The following is an 18016-nucleotide window of genomic DNA, read 5'->3' as shown; positions in this document are numbered from 1 at the left end:
GCTTATTTTTCCGTTTATGATGAAGTCAATGTGTTTTGTTCTTGTTTTAAAATTTTATGAATTAGAGCAGTGAGTTAGTGAGCTTCAAGAAATCCAGCAGTTCATTCACATCCTCGTGATTGAAAGCTTCTTAAGCTGAATGACTTGAAATGAAAAATGGGACTGAGTCAAATAATGAGTCTAGTCCTGACTCTTTTTTTTAAATTGATTGAATTCATTAGGCCTATGTGTCTCCTCCACTCTTTTTTTTAAATGCATTTTGCCGAGTATTCTAGCGCACTTCATTACAGTGACATCTCTGATGGAGAATCTTTAGTTAAAGTAGAAGTGGGTGATGATTAAGTGTTTTCCTCCACCAGCCATCAATTAGCTTGTCAAAGTCACAAATCTAATCATCCCCTAATGAAAAGAGACAACTCTGCCCCTCTCTTGCATGCTCTTTCTTTCGCTCGGCAGAAACCAGCTTGACGCTTATCGGAGAAAGCGCTGTAATATGCCGTGATAACTGTTAATTGCGTGCATTGTAAAGCTTGAGATTAGTTTCGGTAGAGGTTTTATTACGGTCTGTTATTTTGCAAGTGTCTACTATAAAATCTTGTCTAAAGTACAATATTCCAACACGGGGCCACACATCAAGCATTCAGTACTTCTTCATTTGTGCTGTTGGATTGTAACAGCCATGATATTTTGAAATGATATTTTCAAAATATGATGTTTTTACGAATGAACAAGGAAAGCTTGGATATACTAATATTGCTCCAATGTTACATTGCTGTCATTTAATTGCTTTTGACTTTTTTAAGTTTGAAACTCAGGATAGCTTGAAGGTGAATGTCCCATAGTATCATTTTCAACCATTCCAATAAAATTAACATCTCTAGCATATACTTTTCATTCAAGGGCAGACTCTTAGCATTCATTTTCAGCCACATTCTTTGGTTTATTCTAATCACTCTTAGAAAAAAAAGGTATTAAATATGTACCACTGATTGTCAGAAGTGTGGTGACCCTCTAGGCTGTATCTTGGGTACATTTGAAATGTCTCTTTTATTTAGGAAATCAAAACAATATGCCTTCTAAACATATATAAGGTACATCATTAGCAAGGATGTACCCCTGAGGGCCACATCGCGTTGACAAACAACTTTAGTACTTTTTCATCTCAGTCTTTTGCCTGTGTTTTCCAATTTAGTAAAGTAAAGTTTCATGCCTTGTTGTAAGTGCTATGAAGTCCTGTGATGAAACAACCTCTCAGCATGCTATTTAAGAGACCACAGCTGAGCTGGAAACAAAGCCCCGGTGACAGCAGTCACAGTGCTGTTAGTGATGGCTGTTTTCCTTTGGGATGTAATGTAAAGGTTTGCCAGGATGACTGATGGACAGACTACATTGTGATAATAGCACAGCTGTGCATGCACTACCAAAGTGATGACCTCTGGGACAGATCACAACTGACTTGGGAGAGTACGATCTGTCTCATTGTCCTCTTTTGTACACAATGGCAGGATATTTCCCAAATGGACCATGCCGGAGATTTCACTGAATAACAAGTTATTGATAGCAATTTCACCTGCAACCCTGACTATCACTCTGTAGCTCTCTCAAGTAGATGATGGTTTAGGAAGTATGAGCATTAAGCTGTTGTCTGCAGTAGATTGCATATGATTGTTTTTTTTAACCCATTGAAGGAATTCTAACCAATTCTGCCTACTTCCAAAGGAATTCTGAATTCTGCCTGCTCCTAAAGAAATTTGGCCTAATTCTGCCCACTTCAGAAGGAATTCTGACCAATCCTGTCCACTCCCACAGACAATCATTGGATTCCTCCCAAAGGAATTCTTTCCAATTCTACCCACTCCTGCAAAACGTTAGACCAATCCTGCTCTTTCCCAAGGTAATTCTGACCAATCCCACCCTTTTCTGAAGGAATTCTGACCAGTCCCACCTACTCTCACAGACTCTCTTGACTAATCCCACCCACTTCTACAAACAATCTTGAACAATTCTGCTCACTCCTGAAGGAATTCTTACCAATTCTACCAACTCCTGCAAAAATTAGACCAGTCCTTCTCACTCCCAAGGTAATTCTGACTAATCCCAACCTCTTCTGGAGGAATTCCGACCAGTCCCATCTACTCTCACAGACTCCCTTGACTAATCCCACCCACTCTTTCAGATTATCTTGACCAATTCTTCTCGCTCCTGAAGGAATTCTTACCAATTCTACCCATTCCTGCAAAAAATATTAGGCCAATTCTTCTCACTCCCAAGATAATTCTGACCAATCCCATCCTCTTTTGAAGGAATTCTGACCAGTCTCATGTACTCTCACAGACTCTCTTGACTAAGGAGCTAATCCCACCCGCTTCTGCATATGTTCTTGAACAATTCTGTTCACTCCTGAAGGAATTCTTACCAATTCTACCTACTCCTGCAAAAATTAGACCAGTCCTTTTCACTCCCAATGTAATTCTGACTAATCCCACCCTCTTCTGAAGGAATTCTGACCAGTCCCACCTACTCTCACAGACTCTCTTGACTCATCCTACCCACTCCTGCAAACAATCTTGAACAATTATGCTCACTTCTGAAGGAATTCTTACCAATTCTACCTACTCCTGCAAAAATTAGACCAGTCCTTTTCACTCCCAATGTAATTCTGACTAATCCCACCCTCTTCTGAAGGAATTCTGACCAGTCCCACCGACTCTCACAGACTCTCTTGACTAATCCCACCCACTTTGGCAAACGATCTTGAACAATTCTACTCACTGCTGAAGGAATTACCAATTCTACCCACTCCTGAAAAAAGTTAGACCAATCCTGCTCACTCCCAAGGTAATTCTGACCAATCCCACCCTCTTCTGAAGGAATTCTGACCAGTCCCACCTACTTTCACAGACTCTCTTGACTCATCCCACCCACTCCTGCAAACAATCTTGAACAATTCTTCTCACTCCTCAAGGAATTCTTTCCAATTCTACCCATTCCTGCAAACAATTAGACCAATCCTTCTCACTACCAAGATAATTCTAACCAATCCCACCCTTGTCTGAAGGTCTCACTTACTCTCACAGACTCTCTTGACTATTCCTTCCCACCCTTGCAGATGTTCTTGACCAAGTCCACCCTCTCCTGAAGGAATCCTGATGAATTCTACCCACTCCTGCAAACAGTTTGACCAATATTGCCAGCTCTTGGAGGATTTGTGACCAATCCCACCTGCTCCTGCAGATACTCACACTAACACTCTTGACCAACGCTGCTCACTCCCACAGGAATTCTGACCATTTCCTGTAACTCTGACAGGCACTCTTGATAAATAAACTAATCTGACTCTATTTGACAAAATATGAACATATTAGTCATTTAAAGCATGATGGTCCTGTCCAGGATAAAGCATTTACTGATGACGAAAGCAGTAAATCCATCATGCAGCACTGCAAGAACAACCTATACAACCTCAGTGGTAATGTACATGGTAATGTTAGTGTACATGGCCTTACTTTGAACCATGAGTTTCATATCTGCTTGCTCTTGCCAGGCTATAAAGTGGAAAAAAGGTCAAATCTGTCTTGCAGGACAACCTGAATATTTAAAAGTCTATGTAACTGTGAATGCTAAAATGAAGCACGCATCAGCAAGCAGCATTTCTGGTGTAATCGGATTGTGGTTTTCACTGTAAACTAGACAGTGACATGACTATTGAGATGCATCAGCATCTGAGATATGATTAAAAAAAATTCTATCTGAATAACTATTTCCCTTGTGTCCTTTGAGTTTGTTCTCATCTCGCCAGTTTATGCTTTGCATGCTGATGTATGCAGCTTTCCACAAAACAATCTGTATCTATAGATAATCACTGCTGATTGTATTTTTTTCCACTATAGGCAAGGCTCAGCTGGGCTTGCAACTCATCATTATTCATTGGAAGGCACACTCATTGGAAGCTTTGTAGCTCTGACAGAGAGAGGTCCAATTACCATGTTGAACCAAATCTCTCACAGGTGCAGAGAGGAAAGAGAGCAGGGTTACTGACTCAGCTCCCAATTGCTGTTGGCTTGTACCAACTGAAGAGATTGCAGAGGGGTGGGATGCGCACATGTTATTGTCTGTTTGGATCAAAGCTTTGATGATGGTTGTTTGTAAGCGTGCAGTGTCATGGTTTCTGTGCAGATCACCCCACTGCGAGGGCCTCGGGAAGGTGGTACACTGGTGACGATCCGCGGAGAGAACCTTGGCCTGGATTTCCACGAGATCCAGGGCAACGTTAAGGTGGCCGAAGTGGAGTGCACACCTGTTCCAGAAGGATACATCCCTGCTGAACAGTGAGTCTCTCAAAGCACAAAACACACTGTCCAAACATTCCAGCCCAATTTCCCTGCACCATAGTTCCAGATTCAATTAAATTAGAGCTGTAAGAATTCATTTAACGCTTTGGGCACGTTTCATTTTCATTTGGCAGACCTGGAAGAGGATTGTTTTTTAATGTACCTCATGGGGTTTTTGGGTTTGAGTTGTGTTTTGTTTTTTCAATGGTTATTAATGTGTACTTGAGTAAAAACACTGAATAGAAAATGTTCTTGGTAAGACCAAGTGACGGTATGCTACCTTCGTGAATTGCTTCCTTCTTGCCTCAAATTGTTTACATGATGGTTGGGAAAGACTGGTATGCAGTGAAAGCTTGCACTTGTGTTTTCACTGTAAAACCCTCCCACTAATGGTTTCCCTTTCAGAGAAAGTTCTAAGTGGAACTTTTTTACAAAGCTAACAACCTTTATCTAATCAAATAACCTGCATTTACATCAATATTGTTGTGCATCAATGGTACTGTCCAGTGTCATCCACATTTCACGAAAATTGCTTCTCTCTCAATTCTTCACTGATTTTTATTCTTTTTGGCAGGAAGGTAGGTCTGCCTGGGGTGCATATAGCTTCTACCCAAATTTGGGTAGAAGCTATATGCACCTGTTTAGATGTTGTGTTACATCTAAAACTAAATAAAAAAGGAAACACGGAATAAAAAGTAAAATGCACCCATAAAGTCATTGCTGGTGATAAATTGTGTCACATTCATCTCATTATCTTGGGCAGAGCGGTGGGTTTAAAAACAGGCTGATGAATATATGGACTCGTTGAATGAGGTCTTATTGTTGAGTCTCTAAAATAGTCATTGAATTAAGTGACTTTTGTAGGTAAAATTAGGTGTTTAACAACCTGTTAAAAATACACCAGAATGCAGGAAATGGCATCTAATTAATTAAAAATTTTCTGGGGGACGACCCCCCACCAGTGTGTCCCCCCCATATTAAAAATGCTTCTGATGCCCCTGAAGATATGGCATAATTAATCAATCCCTAACGAGCACTTACCACACAAAACACTTCTTCTCCCTGAATTCTTCACTGATTTTTATTCTTTCTATCATGAAGGTAGGGGGACCTAGGGTGCATACAACTTCTACCCAGATTTGCTTCATTACAGTTATTAATGAAGTTATGGACTAATTAAGCCTTAATGAGCAGTTCAACAAAAATCGCTTCTTCTTGGTCAATTCCTCGCCGTTTTGGATTCTTTCTGGTAAATAGGTCGGTATTCCTAGGGTGGATATCGCTTCTATATATCGCTTGTACCGGTATATAGTCTATACAGCCTGCAGCATTTATTGCGCAAGGTGGCCCACTTTAGATCGTTCCTTCTGGACTAGACGGGGCCAGAGTGAGCTACGCCGTCATTGATGGTCTCGTTATTATTTATCTTTATGTTAGTCTATGTACATAAGTGCATAGACTAACATAAATGATCGATCATTAGGAAATCTTTGAATCTCAGGGTGTATTCAGACCAGGATAGTTCGATAGTTCACTTGCTTTGGTCCGAACCAAATGTTTTTTTTATTTTTTCATTTTGGTGCGGTTCGCTTTCACACTGTACATTTTAGTAAGCGGACCAAAATCTGTCAACAAAGCCACGCGCCCTGAGGCCGTTCAGCTATTGGTCAGAGACAACACGCGCACAAAGCGTTAAGTTCAAAAGTAGTCACGGAGGATAGCGCTGATGAGCGCACATCATGTTGTGACAGTTCTGGCTCTTCACGCAAGTCGCTAGTACCGCCACTTTTTGAAAGAATGTCCCTGATTTTAATGTAGGTCTGACGGAGTTTCTTCACTTTTAGCCGACATTGTTCTGGGGAGCGCGTGAACCCCTTCTCCTTCATTTTCTCACTGAATACAGCAAACACGTCGGCATTTTTGTGTGTTCTCTCCAAAAGCTCAAATATGTGGACATCTGCCCATATATCCACAAGGGTACGCGTTTCTTCCTCGGCCCACGTTTGCCCCCTACTCATTTTTTGTACTCTGTAGTCTAGCCTACCACTGGTCTGAATGACTGAACGACTGTTGTAAGGTTCCCTTGACAACCGAAACAGTGTTTGCACTTTGCGGTGGAGTGTCAAGACTCTGTTTCCCATAATGCTCGACAAACGACGGAAGCTCCCGAGGTACAAAAAAGCAAAACTGTCGGATTAGGTCCGGTCTGCTTTCACACCTCCAAAAGGTCCGCACCAGGGTTCCTTTGGTCCGGACCGAGTCCGACCTTGCAGCTCGGTCTCAGTCCGCTTGTTTGGTCCAGACCAGAGTTCGGTGGTTTGTATTCAGACCGACCCAAAAGGTCCGGACCAAGGGAAATTTGGTTCGTTTGGTCGTTTGGTCCGGACCAAACAACGTAGGTGTGAATACGCCCTTATATTATCAAAATGACCTATTGTCAAAATATGCAGTACTGTTAAAAAGTCTTAGGCACATATAAAGAAATGCTGTCGACTGAAAATGGCTTAAAAATAATGAAATTAAATGTTTCAACATTAAAACAATACTATAAACAGTAATCAGTAAGCCATAATGAATGAAACAAAGTCAATATTTGGTGTGAGACGACCCTTTGGTTTAAAAAAAAAATCTCCGTCTCAGGTCCAGTGAGGTCAGTTTTATGTGGAAATGATCTGTAGGTTTTCCTGAGCATCTTACAGAACCAGCCACAGTTCTTCTGGACACTTTGACTGTCACACTCACTTCTTCATTTTACACCAAAACCCAGCAGCCTTCATTATGCTTTCTTTTTTAATCTGAAAAGTGCTCTCTTATGGAATACGCTGCTCAGATACAGACATTTTTCTTTCTGTAACATTTAATTTTGTGCTGGAAAAAAACAATGTTTGGAACTCTAAAATGTTTTTGTAATGTTTTGACTCAATAATGTAGAAGTCATAAAATAGAAATCTGTAGCAAAATTTGTATGAAAAAAATAGGGGGCTAAGAGTTTTGCACATTACTGTATGTATTTTAAACATCGATGACATTTTTAAAACCTGTGTATAGTTTTAAGCCATAAAACATGCTACAGTTTCTTACTCTTGATGTCCACTGTGGTTACCACCGTGTTAAAATGATGTCCAGAATTCCAACTATTCCAAGTTATGGGTTTTCATAAACTACAGGAACAAGAAGTTTCCGTTTCTTCTGTCACGAAACAGCATTATTTTTTACATTATTTCCCAGTTGCACAGTTGGCCTGTGGGTGAATTCTGAAATCTGATTGGTCAGAAGGTCTCATCTCATCTCATTATCTGTAGCTGCTTTATCCTTCTACAGGGTCGCAGGCAAGCTGGAGCCTATCCCAGCTGACTACGGGCGAAAGGCGGGGTACACCCTGGACAAGTCGCCAGGTCATCACAGGGCTGACACATAGACACAGACAACCATTCACACTCACATTCACACCTACGCTCAATTTAGAGTCACCAGTTAACCTAACCTGCATGTCTTTGGACTGTGGGGGAAACCGGAGCACCCGGAGGAAACCCACGCGGACACGGGGAGAACATGCAAACTCCGCACAGAAAGGCCCTCGCCGGCCACGGGGCTCGAACCCGGACCTTCTTGCTGTGAGGCGACAGCGCTAATGACAAATTACAGGTTTATAATATTAATGTATTCTATAGTAACAACTTATACAGAAACGTTGACGTTTATTTAGCAATTATGGAAGGAGTCTCCAGCGGCAGTGCTTTGTAACAGTCAGACATAAAGTTGTAGCTTTAAGTTTTTCCGCACAGGAAAGTTTTCAGAACAGAAGAAACAGAAGTTCGTACTTTATTCTGTTATTCTTTACACATTTCCAGTATATAAGGTTGAGGCATATGATGAAAGACTTTATCATGAAAGCTCCATTCAAAAAATATAAATAAAAAAGTTCGCTCCATTAAAAGACTATTTCTGTCTCCATCTTTCGAGCCTGTGTGGTTTGAACCCGGTCTGAACCATCCATGCATTACCTTAATCTGTTTGTTTACTCACTCTATAGAGCAGGTGATAGGATCAGGACTGAAGGCAGAGACGAGTATTAAAGCAAGTTTTAATCCCAGGTCAGGACAGAGGAAATAATTACATGTTATTTTGGTGAGGATTTGAAGAGCCGTGACTGACTGAGGGAACGGAAATTATTATTACTTTATTATTACCCTGACCTAAAAAAAGTATTTGTTATATATATTTTTTCTCCATTCCTGCAGAATTATGGTGTCTAAAGCAGTGATAAGCCTCTTACGGTGCTGTGTGATAAGTTTTGGTTTGTCGAGACCGAATGAGGAGATTACAGACTGCTTTAACTTCTTTTCACTCTGTATAATAATCTCCCACGATTGTTATTACACAGATGATAGTCTGGAACAGGAAGCGATCATTTTTTTCAGCGAAAATGTTTTGACGTTCGGCATTTTATATGTTTGTGTGTTGTACAGGATCGTGTGCAAGATGGGAAAAGCCGAGTCGAGTCAGTTTGCCGGAAACATCCAAGTCTGCGTAGGGGAGTGTCAGCCCGAGTTCATGGCCAAGTCCTCCAACTATTACTACTTTGTGGTGAGTTTATTCAGCTGACATGGTGATTTACAAGATAAACCGAGAGACTGCACAGATCTTAATTGTGTCCAAGTAATTAAAGACCCTCGCCAATTACAGGCTTAAGCGTGCTTGGATTTACTGTGGCGCCACCTCATAAAAAGGGGCCAAGACTCAGTATGTCTGCATCTCCGTATGTCCTGGTCGTAATGTTATCACACGGAGGGATCGTCCCATAATGAATGTTGGAAGCTCTTCATAAAATTCCCCCCGTCTCTCTTTCTCTCTCTTGCTTTACCACACAAACCAGGAGAAAACACTTAAATCTGAAGAATATGAGCAACCTTTAAGCTCTGTATTGATTTGGAGAGTAATTATCCCCATTAACCTCTTGTTACAGTATATACGCCATTATTCTCTCCACATTCACTGGATATGAGCAATCGCGCGGTCTGATTGGCTACTCTACTACTAGGATATCAGCTCATATACCGTAAGTAGAGAAAAACAAAATGGCCGAGCGTGTTGCTGAACCAACCGAGGACGGAATAAAAACTCTACTTGAAAACAAAACCCAAAAAAAGAACAACAAAATATGGAATGAAAGTATTTGATGGTAAGAACGTATCTTTTTTATTATTTTTCAATAATTATTATTATTATTATTATTATTATTGCATTTTTCACAAATTGCTCCTGTCATTTCGCCGGTTTGTTTACATTCTAAGCGGAAATTATTTTGTCGGATGTTTGGTATGAAGTTTTTATGTATCGAATTTGCAAAAAATAAAAATGCTCTGTTTCTCAAAATCCAGTGACTGTGGATAGAATAAAACAGTTACTCCACTCAATCTTGTCGTACATGGAATATAGCGCTATCAGCTCATGGACGACTCGATTTCGTGGAATAACTGTTAAATATATCATAGTGCTGGTGAGTTCTCTAATCTGATTGGTCAGATTGTCAGTGCTGGTTAATTTTCTGTACCAGTAGTTCTAACAGTATTGTAATTCAAGCCACAGGTTTAGATTAATGCACTTGTTTTAAGGTAATAAGCTATCGTTTCTAGAGAGGACTTTCACTGACATCACGGATTTTTATTTATCACACAGCATTCGCCATATTGCTGGGCAAACAAAGAACCATATCCGTAAGTCAAGTCAAGTCAAGTCAACTTTATTGTCAAATATGCTGTACATGCTCGACATACAGCACAGATGAAATATCAGTCCTCTCTGACCCACGGTGCAAACAGGCAATGCAATAAATAAAAATAGAATAACTGAAAAAAAACAAACAATATAAACAGTATAAACACTCTAGATAGGAACTAGACATAGACTAAACACTCAAACAATATAAACAGTATAAATAAACAGTATAAACACTAGATAAGAACAAGACAGACTAAACACTCAGACAATATAAACAGTGTAAACACTAGATAAGAACTACACACAGACTAAACACTCAAACAATATAAACAGTATAAACACTCTAGATATGAACTAGACGTAGACTAAACACTCATATATACACACACACACACACGCACACACACACACACACACACAGGTAATGAAGAAAATTGAAAGGACTGCAGTCAGTACAATCTCTCAGAAACGATAAAGAAAATTATTTTATACCAGCAGATCGTGTTACATTCAAAAGCTGAAACATGCAGGCATCATAGATCCATATAATTTACCCACAAATGTATTTATTTATTCTGCCTACTGTGCGCTCTCACTCTCTCTCTCTCTCTCTCTGTCTGTCTGTGTGTACCCAGGGCTTAAATGCAGAGAAGGAATGTGACAAAAATAAAGGCTTCTTCTTCTTAATTTACGCACTTTATTCCACTTGAAAAGTGTACAGCAGACCAGCTACTGGATTTGGGACACTACAACATCCTGAGCTATTTAGTATTTTGGATTTCTAAATAAACCAGAGATGCTAAAGGCTTACGAAAGTAGAGATGCCTACCGATATTCCGAGACAGGTTTCATGCCAGAATGTCATGGGAAATTCCTGATAAAGAAAAATATCTTATTATGACAAAAGTAAGCTCAAACATAGATTTATAATAATAATAATAATAATAATAATAATAATAATAATAATAAACAAGCCAGTGCCATAATCTAGCATATCTTTATATTGTTTAGCCTCATCTATATTATCAGTATATAATAAACATGCTGCTCGTCTCGCCAAGTAGTAAGTCTAATAAAATGTATTACGTCCAAAGCCCACATCCAGATCTACATTTTAATGTTGCACAGAGCTTTCATACTAACCTGATATAAAAGGTTCTCCACACAGACGGGCATGTTTTTATCATCCTATCTTCCTGTTTAACTGCAGCTCACCATTTTTCTCGTCTTTCTGGGTTCACTGGGAAGCGGTGAAAAGTTAAACAAGGCTTATCTCCACGTCTGTTATTACATCCAAAAGCACTACAGCTCTCTGGCATTGTTCTTTGAGATGTAACTTCTAGAAGTTTATCTGTAGATATACTAAATTGGGTTTACAATCACTCATGCACTTGTGTCGGTCGTGGGCAAACACAAAGCTCGCCCGGCAATATGGCCGTGTAAAGAAAACCACAGTTGTGATGACGTCACATGAAAGTCCTCCATAGCAACAGCTGATTCAAAGGGGCTTGTATGGTTTAAGCTTCAAATAATCTAAGGCTATCATAACATCAAAACTAGCAGCTGGAAAATTTTGCTGAATCCTTCATCAGAAACAGTGAGAGCGAGAGAACATCCCTATAAAAGTGATCTGATTGATATTGATGAGTAATCCAGTGGGAAACTGATCAGAAGAGAGAGAGAGAGAGAGAGAGAGAGCCTGACCACTTTCCCGTGACTCAAAAAGAAAAGCACCGGCAGTTTCCCGACGTCACGCGAGCAGAGTTTTTACTCTGTTGTACCGACTTCAACCTGCCGTTACTCCCAAAGTACTGAACAGATCTTAACCAGATACATTTCTTTGGAAAGCAGCGATTATAAGCTTTTTAATGATAGAAAATATTCAAGAGTTAAGCAATGACAGATTTGGAAACTCAGATGAGCGTCTGCATGCAGAATTTTCACACCACGGCCAGCGAATGTCTGATACGCCTATTATAACATAATACATTTTTGAATAAATTGTAACCTTTTTGCAAATTCCTGTGGTATAAGAGGAATAAAACGCTTGCCAGGAAGTGCTGTTTGTCCTCATAGTGGTGGCGTCAGGCTGCATGACACCACTCCATCATTGATTATGTTTCTATAACAGGTTCTCCTCAAGTGTCTTGTTCCAGACTTATCACTTTTATCCATGCACTAATGGCCTTCATTGCTCCTCCAATTGGATTATGAGAAAAACTGAAATGATCCGATAGGCTGAAAGATATCGAGTGTGATATCATGTCTTCTCCTCCACAGATCCCCAGACTGCACTCTCTGAAGCCCAGCCGCGGTCCCGTATCTGGAGGCACCATCGTCAACATCACAGGAAGCAACCTGGACTCCGGAAGCAACGTGTCCATCATGTTCAAGGACCAGAAGTGCACTTACCACAGGTACAGGTATAGCACCCAGCAGTCCAAAGAGGAAACCATTTACAGCATTCAGGGAGGGCGACTGGAGCGGGAACGTCATAAAACAGCAGGAACTGATCAATAGTGACATTAAGACCAGGCCGAGTTCCTGAGCTCTAATCAATAAGGACAGTCGCAATCACACCTCCGTTCTGCTAAGCCTGCAAAATGCGTCAGCCTGTGGTTTGCTTTGACGTCTCTGTCTTCGAGGGGTTTTTTTTTCCACTTGATCTTTTTCACTTGATTGTGCTGACGTTAAATAGGTCAAGACTGCGGTATCATTTTTAATGTGTGATTATCATCTTTACCTTCATGTGCCCTCAAACTGTCACATTGTCGCGTCAGTTATTCATGTGAGAAAAATAAAACCCCGTTCTCTACATAGTTTCATAACAGGAAACATAATTATTTACACTGGACATTTCTGTTATATAAATATACAGTAATAAACTATGGAATCACTGAAACATTGTGTTCGATCATGCAGACGAGGGGGTCAGTGGATCACGTGTCGCTCTCACGCATCCACTCAAGGCAACGGGGCAGTAGCCGTATCTGTGTACGTCGACAAGGCCCACATCCACAAGGACCTCCAGTTTGAGTATGTTGAAGATCCGACCGTCACCAAGCTGGAACCAGAATGGAGCATTTTCAGGTGTGTGTGCTGAATAGGAGTTACAAATCACGATGCCTTTTGGTCAAAGAATCTTCAGCTGGTTTAAATAAGCATAATAGTGAATATAGTGTAAGCTTGCACTGCTAAATGAGAAACTAAATGTGTTGCTGTGTATGAAAGTGGAAACACACCAGTGACAGTGACCGGAACCAACCTGGACATCATCCAGAACCCACAAATCAGAGCCAAGTACAACAACCAGGAGACGACCAACGTAAGTTCAAACATCATGTTCACCGTATAGTAATGGATGTCCTGCTGTCCCAGGCGTACTCCACTGTATACATATCCAACATTTTATCTTGAGCCAATACAAGGCAAAAGTTCGTATTATCCAGAGAGCAAACATAAGGCAAAATCAATAAAAAAAACGGTTTAGAAAGATTCTCTGGACCTCGGCCTCTAATGAGTTACTGTTTCTATAGTAACAACTTAAAAAGGAATTATGTAATCCACATAAATGGATTTTTTTAATGGGCATAAATATGAGCTGTTTGTTTAACTTTTTTGGAAGGAGTCTCCAGTGTCACAGATAAAGTTTTCTGACACGGGAAAGTCTTCTGGACGGAGGGTGTTGCACTTCACGGTTTATCCGTAACATGACAAGCTGCGGTTTTGTTTGTTTTTTTTGTTTGTTTGTTTGTTTGTTTGTTTTTGTCTTATTAACTTCATATAATTGCTTATAACTGCTATAAAATAAGTAATAACAGGAACTAACTTGTTTGGCGAGTGTTCCACAGGATTAAATGTAACTATAAATGGATAAAAAGTATGCATCATTCTTTTATAATTAAAAAAGTTAGTGTGTTAGTGATGTCAAATTTCTTGTTATAGGGAAACAAACAACTGCGGGGTGGCAACAGGATCCATTCCCATCATTAGTTATCATCCTGTACCAGAACACTCTGCACTGCTTTATTCCTTACTTAATTTGATTTGTCTCATCTCATCTCATCTCATTATCTGTAGCCGCTTTATCCTGTTCTACAGGGTCGCAGGCGAGCTGGAGCCTATCCCAGCTGACTACGGGCGAAAGGCGGGGTACACCCTGGACAAGTCGCCAAGTCATCACAGGGCTGACACATAGACACAGACAACCATTCACACTCACATTCACACCTACGGTCAATTTAGAGTCACCAGTTAACCTAACCTGCATGTCTTTGGACTGTGGGGGAAACCGGAGCACCCGGAGGAAACCCACGCGGACACGGGGAGAACATGCAAACTCCGCACAGAAAGGCCCTCGCCGGCCACGGGGCTCGAACCCAGGACCTTCTTGCTGTGAGGCGACAGCGCTAACCACTACACCACCATGCCGCCCACTACACTATACTAAACTATACTATAGTATTGCATTTGAAGTGTATACTACTTTATACTTCATTATACTTTTGACACTGTAATATATGTAGTATATTTGGATTTATTCAATTTGATTTTATATACTGTATATTCATTTTACACTATACTATACTACACTAAACTGTACTACACGGTATTTTATTGCTTTATACTACTTTATACTATATTACACTGTTATATGCTATTGTTTCTATTATTATTATTATTATTATTATTATTATTATTATATCACAGTTTTTGTACATATTCAGTTGGCTAAACCCATACAGTTTTAGGCCGGAATATACTATACTATAGTCATTTTTATTTGATCACATTTTTGTTTACAGTATATTCAGCTGGCCAACACGTACAATTCTTAGGCCAGAACACAGAAGCTTTTTTTATTTTAAATATAGAAATATTTTATACTATACTATACTATACTATACTATACTATACTATACTATACTATACTATATTTAAACAATTTTGGTTGCCGTTGAGTGGTCTATTAGATATATTCCATTCAGCTAGCATGATACTGAACAAGTTGAAGATGAGTAGCTGAATGAAATACAGTATATCTGATATACCATGAAAAAAGTCATTATTATTATTAATATTATTATAATACACTCTCTTTTCCAGTTTTTTTTATGTCCGTTGGCATGTTTTTCTCTTGTAAATATGTGTGAAGAATATCTAATGAAGTTCTGGTGGCCTTTCAGGTGTTCAACGTGTCTTTCTGTTTCCCAGCGAACAAAAAAATGGTTCTGCATATGCACAGCAGAAAAGTTTCTCATTGAATATTCACATCAGCTTCGATGTGTGACGTCATGTTGTCTTGACAACCATGCAATATCGTAAACCATATTCAACGCTCATTCTCCATTGGGTAGAGTGATGTAATACACGTAGGATACGCGATATGCTAACAATATTGCATGCTATCAAACCAAATGAATGAAACCTGCTCAAAGGGAATAGAACACGTTTTTATTCCATCGAAAAATTATCCTGTATGTATAACAATATACGATATTATGCCATGCTATGCTATAGTCATTTTTATTTGGTCACATTTTTGTTTATATTCAGCTTTCCACATACTTACAGTTCTGAGCCCAGAATACAGAAGCTTTTTTTTTATTTATTTTAACTAGAGAACTATACTATACTATACTATACTATACTATACTATACTATACTATACTATACTATACTATACTATACTATTTTATATGATACTGTACTATTTTATACTTTACTACACTATACTAAAGTTTTTATTTTTTAAATTTTATATATAGGTGGCCAAGTGCACACATTTTTATACTATACTGTACTATACTATACTATACTATAATTATTATTTTATTACTTTTTTAAATATACTAACCCCATTTCCAGAAAATTTGGAATATTTTCCAAAATGCAATATAAACAAAAATGTGTGGTTTGTTAATTTATGTGAACCTTTATTTAACTGATAAAAGTACAAAGGAAAGATTTTCAATTGTTTTACTGACCAACTTAATTGTATTTTGCAAATATAAACGAAATTAGGATTCCGGGTTCGAACCTCATGGCTGACGAGGGCCTTTCTGTGTGGAGTTTGCATGTTCTCCCTGTGTCTGGTGGGTTTCCTCCGGGTGCTCCGGTTTCCTCCCATGGTCCAAAGACATGCAGATTTGGTAAAATGCCCAGCCTCTGGGGTTACACAAGCCAGTGCGTACTTAGTGCTGGTCCCAAGCCCGGATAGTCCGGGGAGGGTCGCATCAGGAAGGGAATCCTGTGTAAAACCTACGCCAAATCAAAATATGTGGATCTCATAATGATCCACTGTGGCAACCCCTAACGTACGGGAACAGCCAAAAGAAGAAGAAGAAATGAAGTGAGAATTTGACACCTGCAACACCCTCAAAAAAAAAAGTTGTGACAGAGGCATTATTACCATTGTGTTACATCACATTTACTTTAATAACACTTTTTAATCGTATTAGAACTGAGGATGCTAATTGTTGCAGTTTTGTAATTGCAATTTTTGTCCATTCTTGCTTGATACAAGACTTCAGCTGCTCAACAGTCCGTGGTCGCCGTTGTCTGATTCTCCTCTTCATGATTCATGAAGTCTTGTGTCAAGAAAGAATGGACAAAAATTCTAATTATCTGAGGAAACTGCACCAATTAGTTTCCTCAGATCCCATATGATTAAAAGGTGTTATTAAATGGAACGGGTGATGTAACACAACGGTAATAATGCCTCTGTCACAACTTTTCCTGAGTGTGTAACAGGCATCAAATTCTAACTTCATGTTTATTTATAAAATAAGTATAAAATAAGTAAGTTTTCCAGTAAAATCTTTCATTTGGACTTTTGCCAATTACATAAACATTCACATGAATTGGCAAATCACAGATTTTTTGTTTTTACTGCATTTTGGAAAATATCCCAACTTTTCTGGAAATGGGGTTGGTATTCATTTGACCAAGTGCATCGAGTTTCTGGCCTGAGCGCAGGTTTCAGGCTTTATTGGGTAAATATGCATTAAAATGGGTCATTTTCACCTGAACAGGCTATTAAAGGGTTAAACCCCATTCAGGGTCAGTGAGTGCCCTGCTTTAACTCACACCTGCCCATTAGCCGGTCATTTCACCAGCTCTCCATCTCCTGATACACACTTGGCTCCTGCAATGTGGCAGCAGAACAGAGAGAGAGAATTTGATAAACAGAGAATAAAAGACAAGCAGCGAAACAGAGATGGAGCACAGGAGGGCCGAACCAACCAACAGCGGCAACAATGCCCTCTTTCGCTTTGTTAGGGAGCGAGGAAAACGCCACAACATGGTAGACAGGAGTATCTCGTTGCCTCCCTACAGAATGGACTCATAGACGCATGGGAGGCTTGCATTCATCGAGACCTGATTGAAAGTCTGCAGAGACAAAAGAACGAAATGCTATCTTGCTGCCGTATCTCCCACACGAGCGCATTGGGCATCTGTAGTGGCGATATGATAAGGCCTTGGCACGCTGCTGCTTGAGCAGAACCAGAGCAGAAAATTCCCCTCCCTGCCATTCAAAGCTGCTGAATGGGGCTGTTTGTGGCAAGTCTTGTTCTCTTTCAGCTTTAATACGCATCTCTCATAACCAGCTTGGATTGAGATTAAGGAAAGGTCATGTTCGGTAAAATGGCGCCCCCTTTCTGCAAACAATAGAAATCATTTCTACGGATGTCTTTTTGCAGAAATAAGCAGAGGGACGATCGCGTCTGTTAGGATTTGTGAGCTTAAAGATTTTGAGCGGAATTTTTTTTTAGCAGCGAGCCACAAAACTAAACAAACTCAGAATTTATAGGCCTCGCCAAACTTTTTTTTTTTTTTTAATACTCTGTAAAAAGAAAGGCACAACAGCATTTGATTGATGCCGGACAGCGGCTGCCTGACAGCAACAGTATATTTGACCTAGTCTTTTAGCACAAAGGCATGTAAGGAAGAACCTGATAAGG

At 39.7% G+C, this 18016-nt stretch overlaps 1 protein-coding gene across 2 annotated transcripts in view; it reads left to right on the top strand.

The window, feature by feature from the left end:
- plxna4 (plexin A4) overlaps nucleotides 1-18016 on the top strand; it is a 778998-nt gene that overhangs the window by 607926 nt on the left and 153056 nt on the right. For both annotated transcript variants that reach the window (XM_060903436.1, XM_060903437.1), the window contains exons 13-17: nucleotides 4177-4328; nucleotides 8801-8918; nucleotides 12333-12469; nucleotides 12975-13142; nucleotides 13284-13377. In XM_060903436.1, the coding sequence (XP_060759419.1) occupies nucleotides 4177-4328; nucleotides 8801-8918; nucleotides 12333-12469; nucleotides 12975-13142; nucleotides 13284-13377 (669 nt within the window). The remainder of the gene's footprint in view (nucleotides 1-4176; nucleotides 4329-8800; nucleotides 8919-12332; nucleotides 12470-12974; nucleotides 13143-13283; nucleotides 13378-18016) is intronic.

This window comes from Neoarius graeffei, chromosome 21 (assembly GCF_027579695.1).
Source record: "Neoarius graeffei isolate fNeoGra1 chromosome 21, fNeoGra1.pri, whole genome shotgun sequence".
Classification (NCBI taxonomy): Eukaryota; Metazoa; Chordata; class Actinopteri; order Siluriformes; family Ariidae; genus Neoarius; species Neoarius graeffei.
The sequence above is the reverse complement of the archived record's forward strand: the minus strand, read 5'-3'. Positions and strand labels throughout refer to the sequence as shown.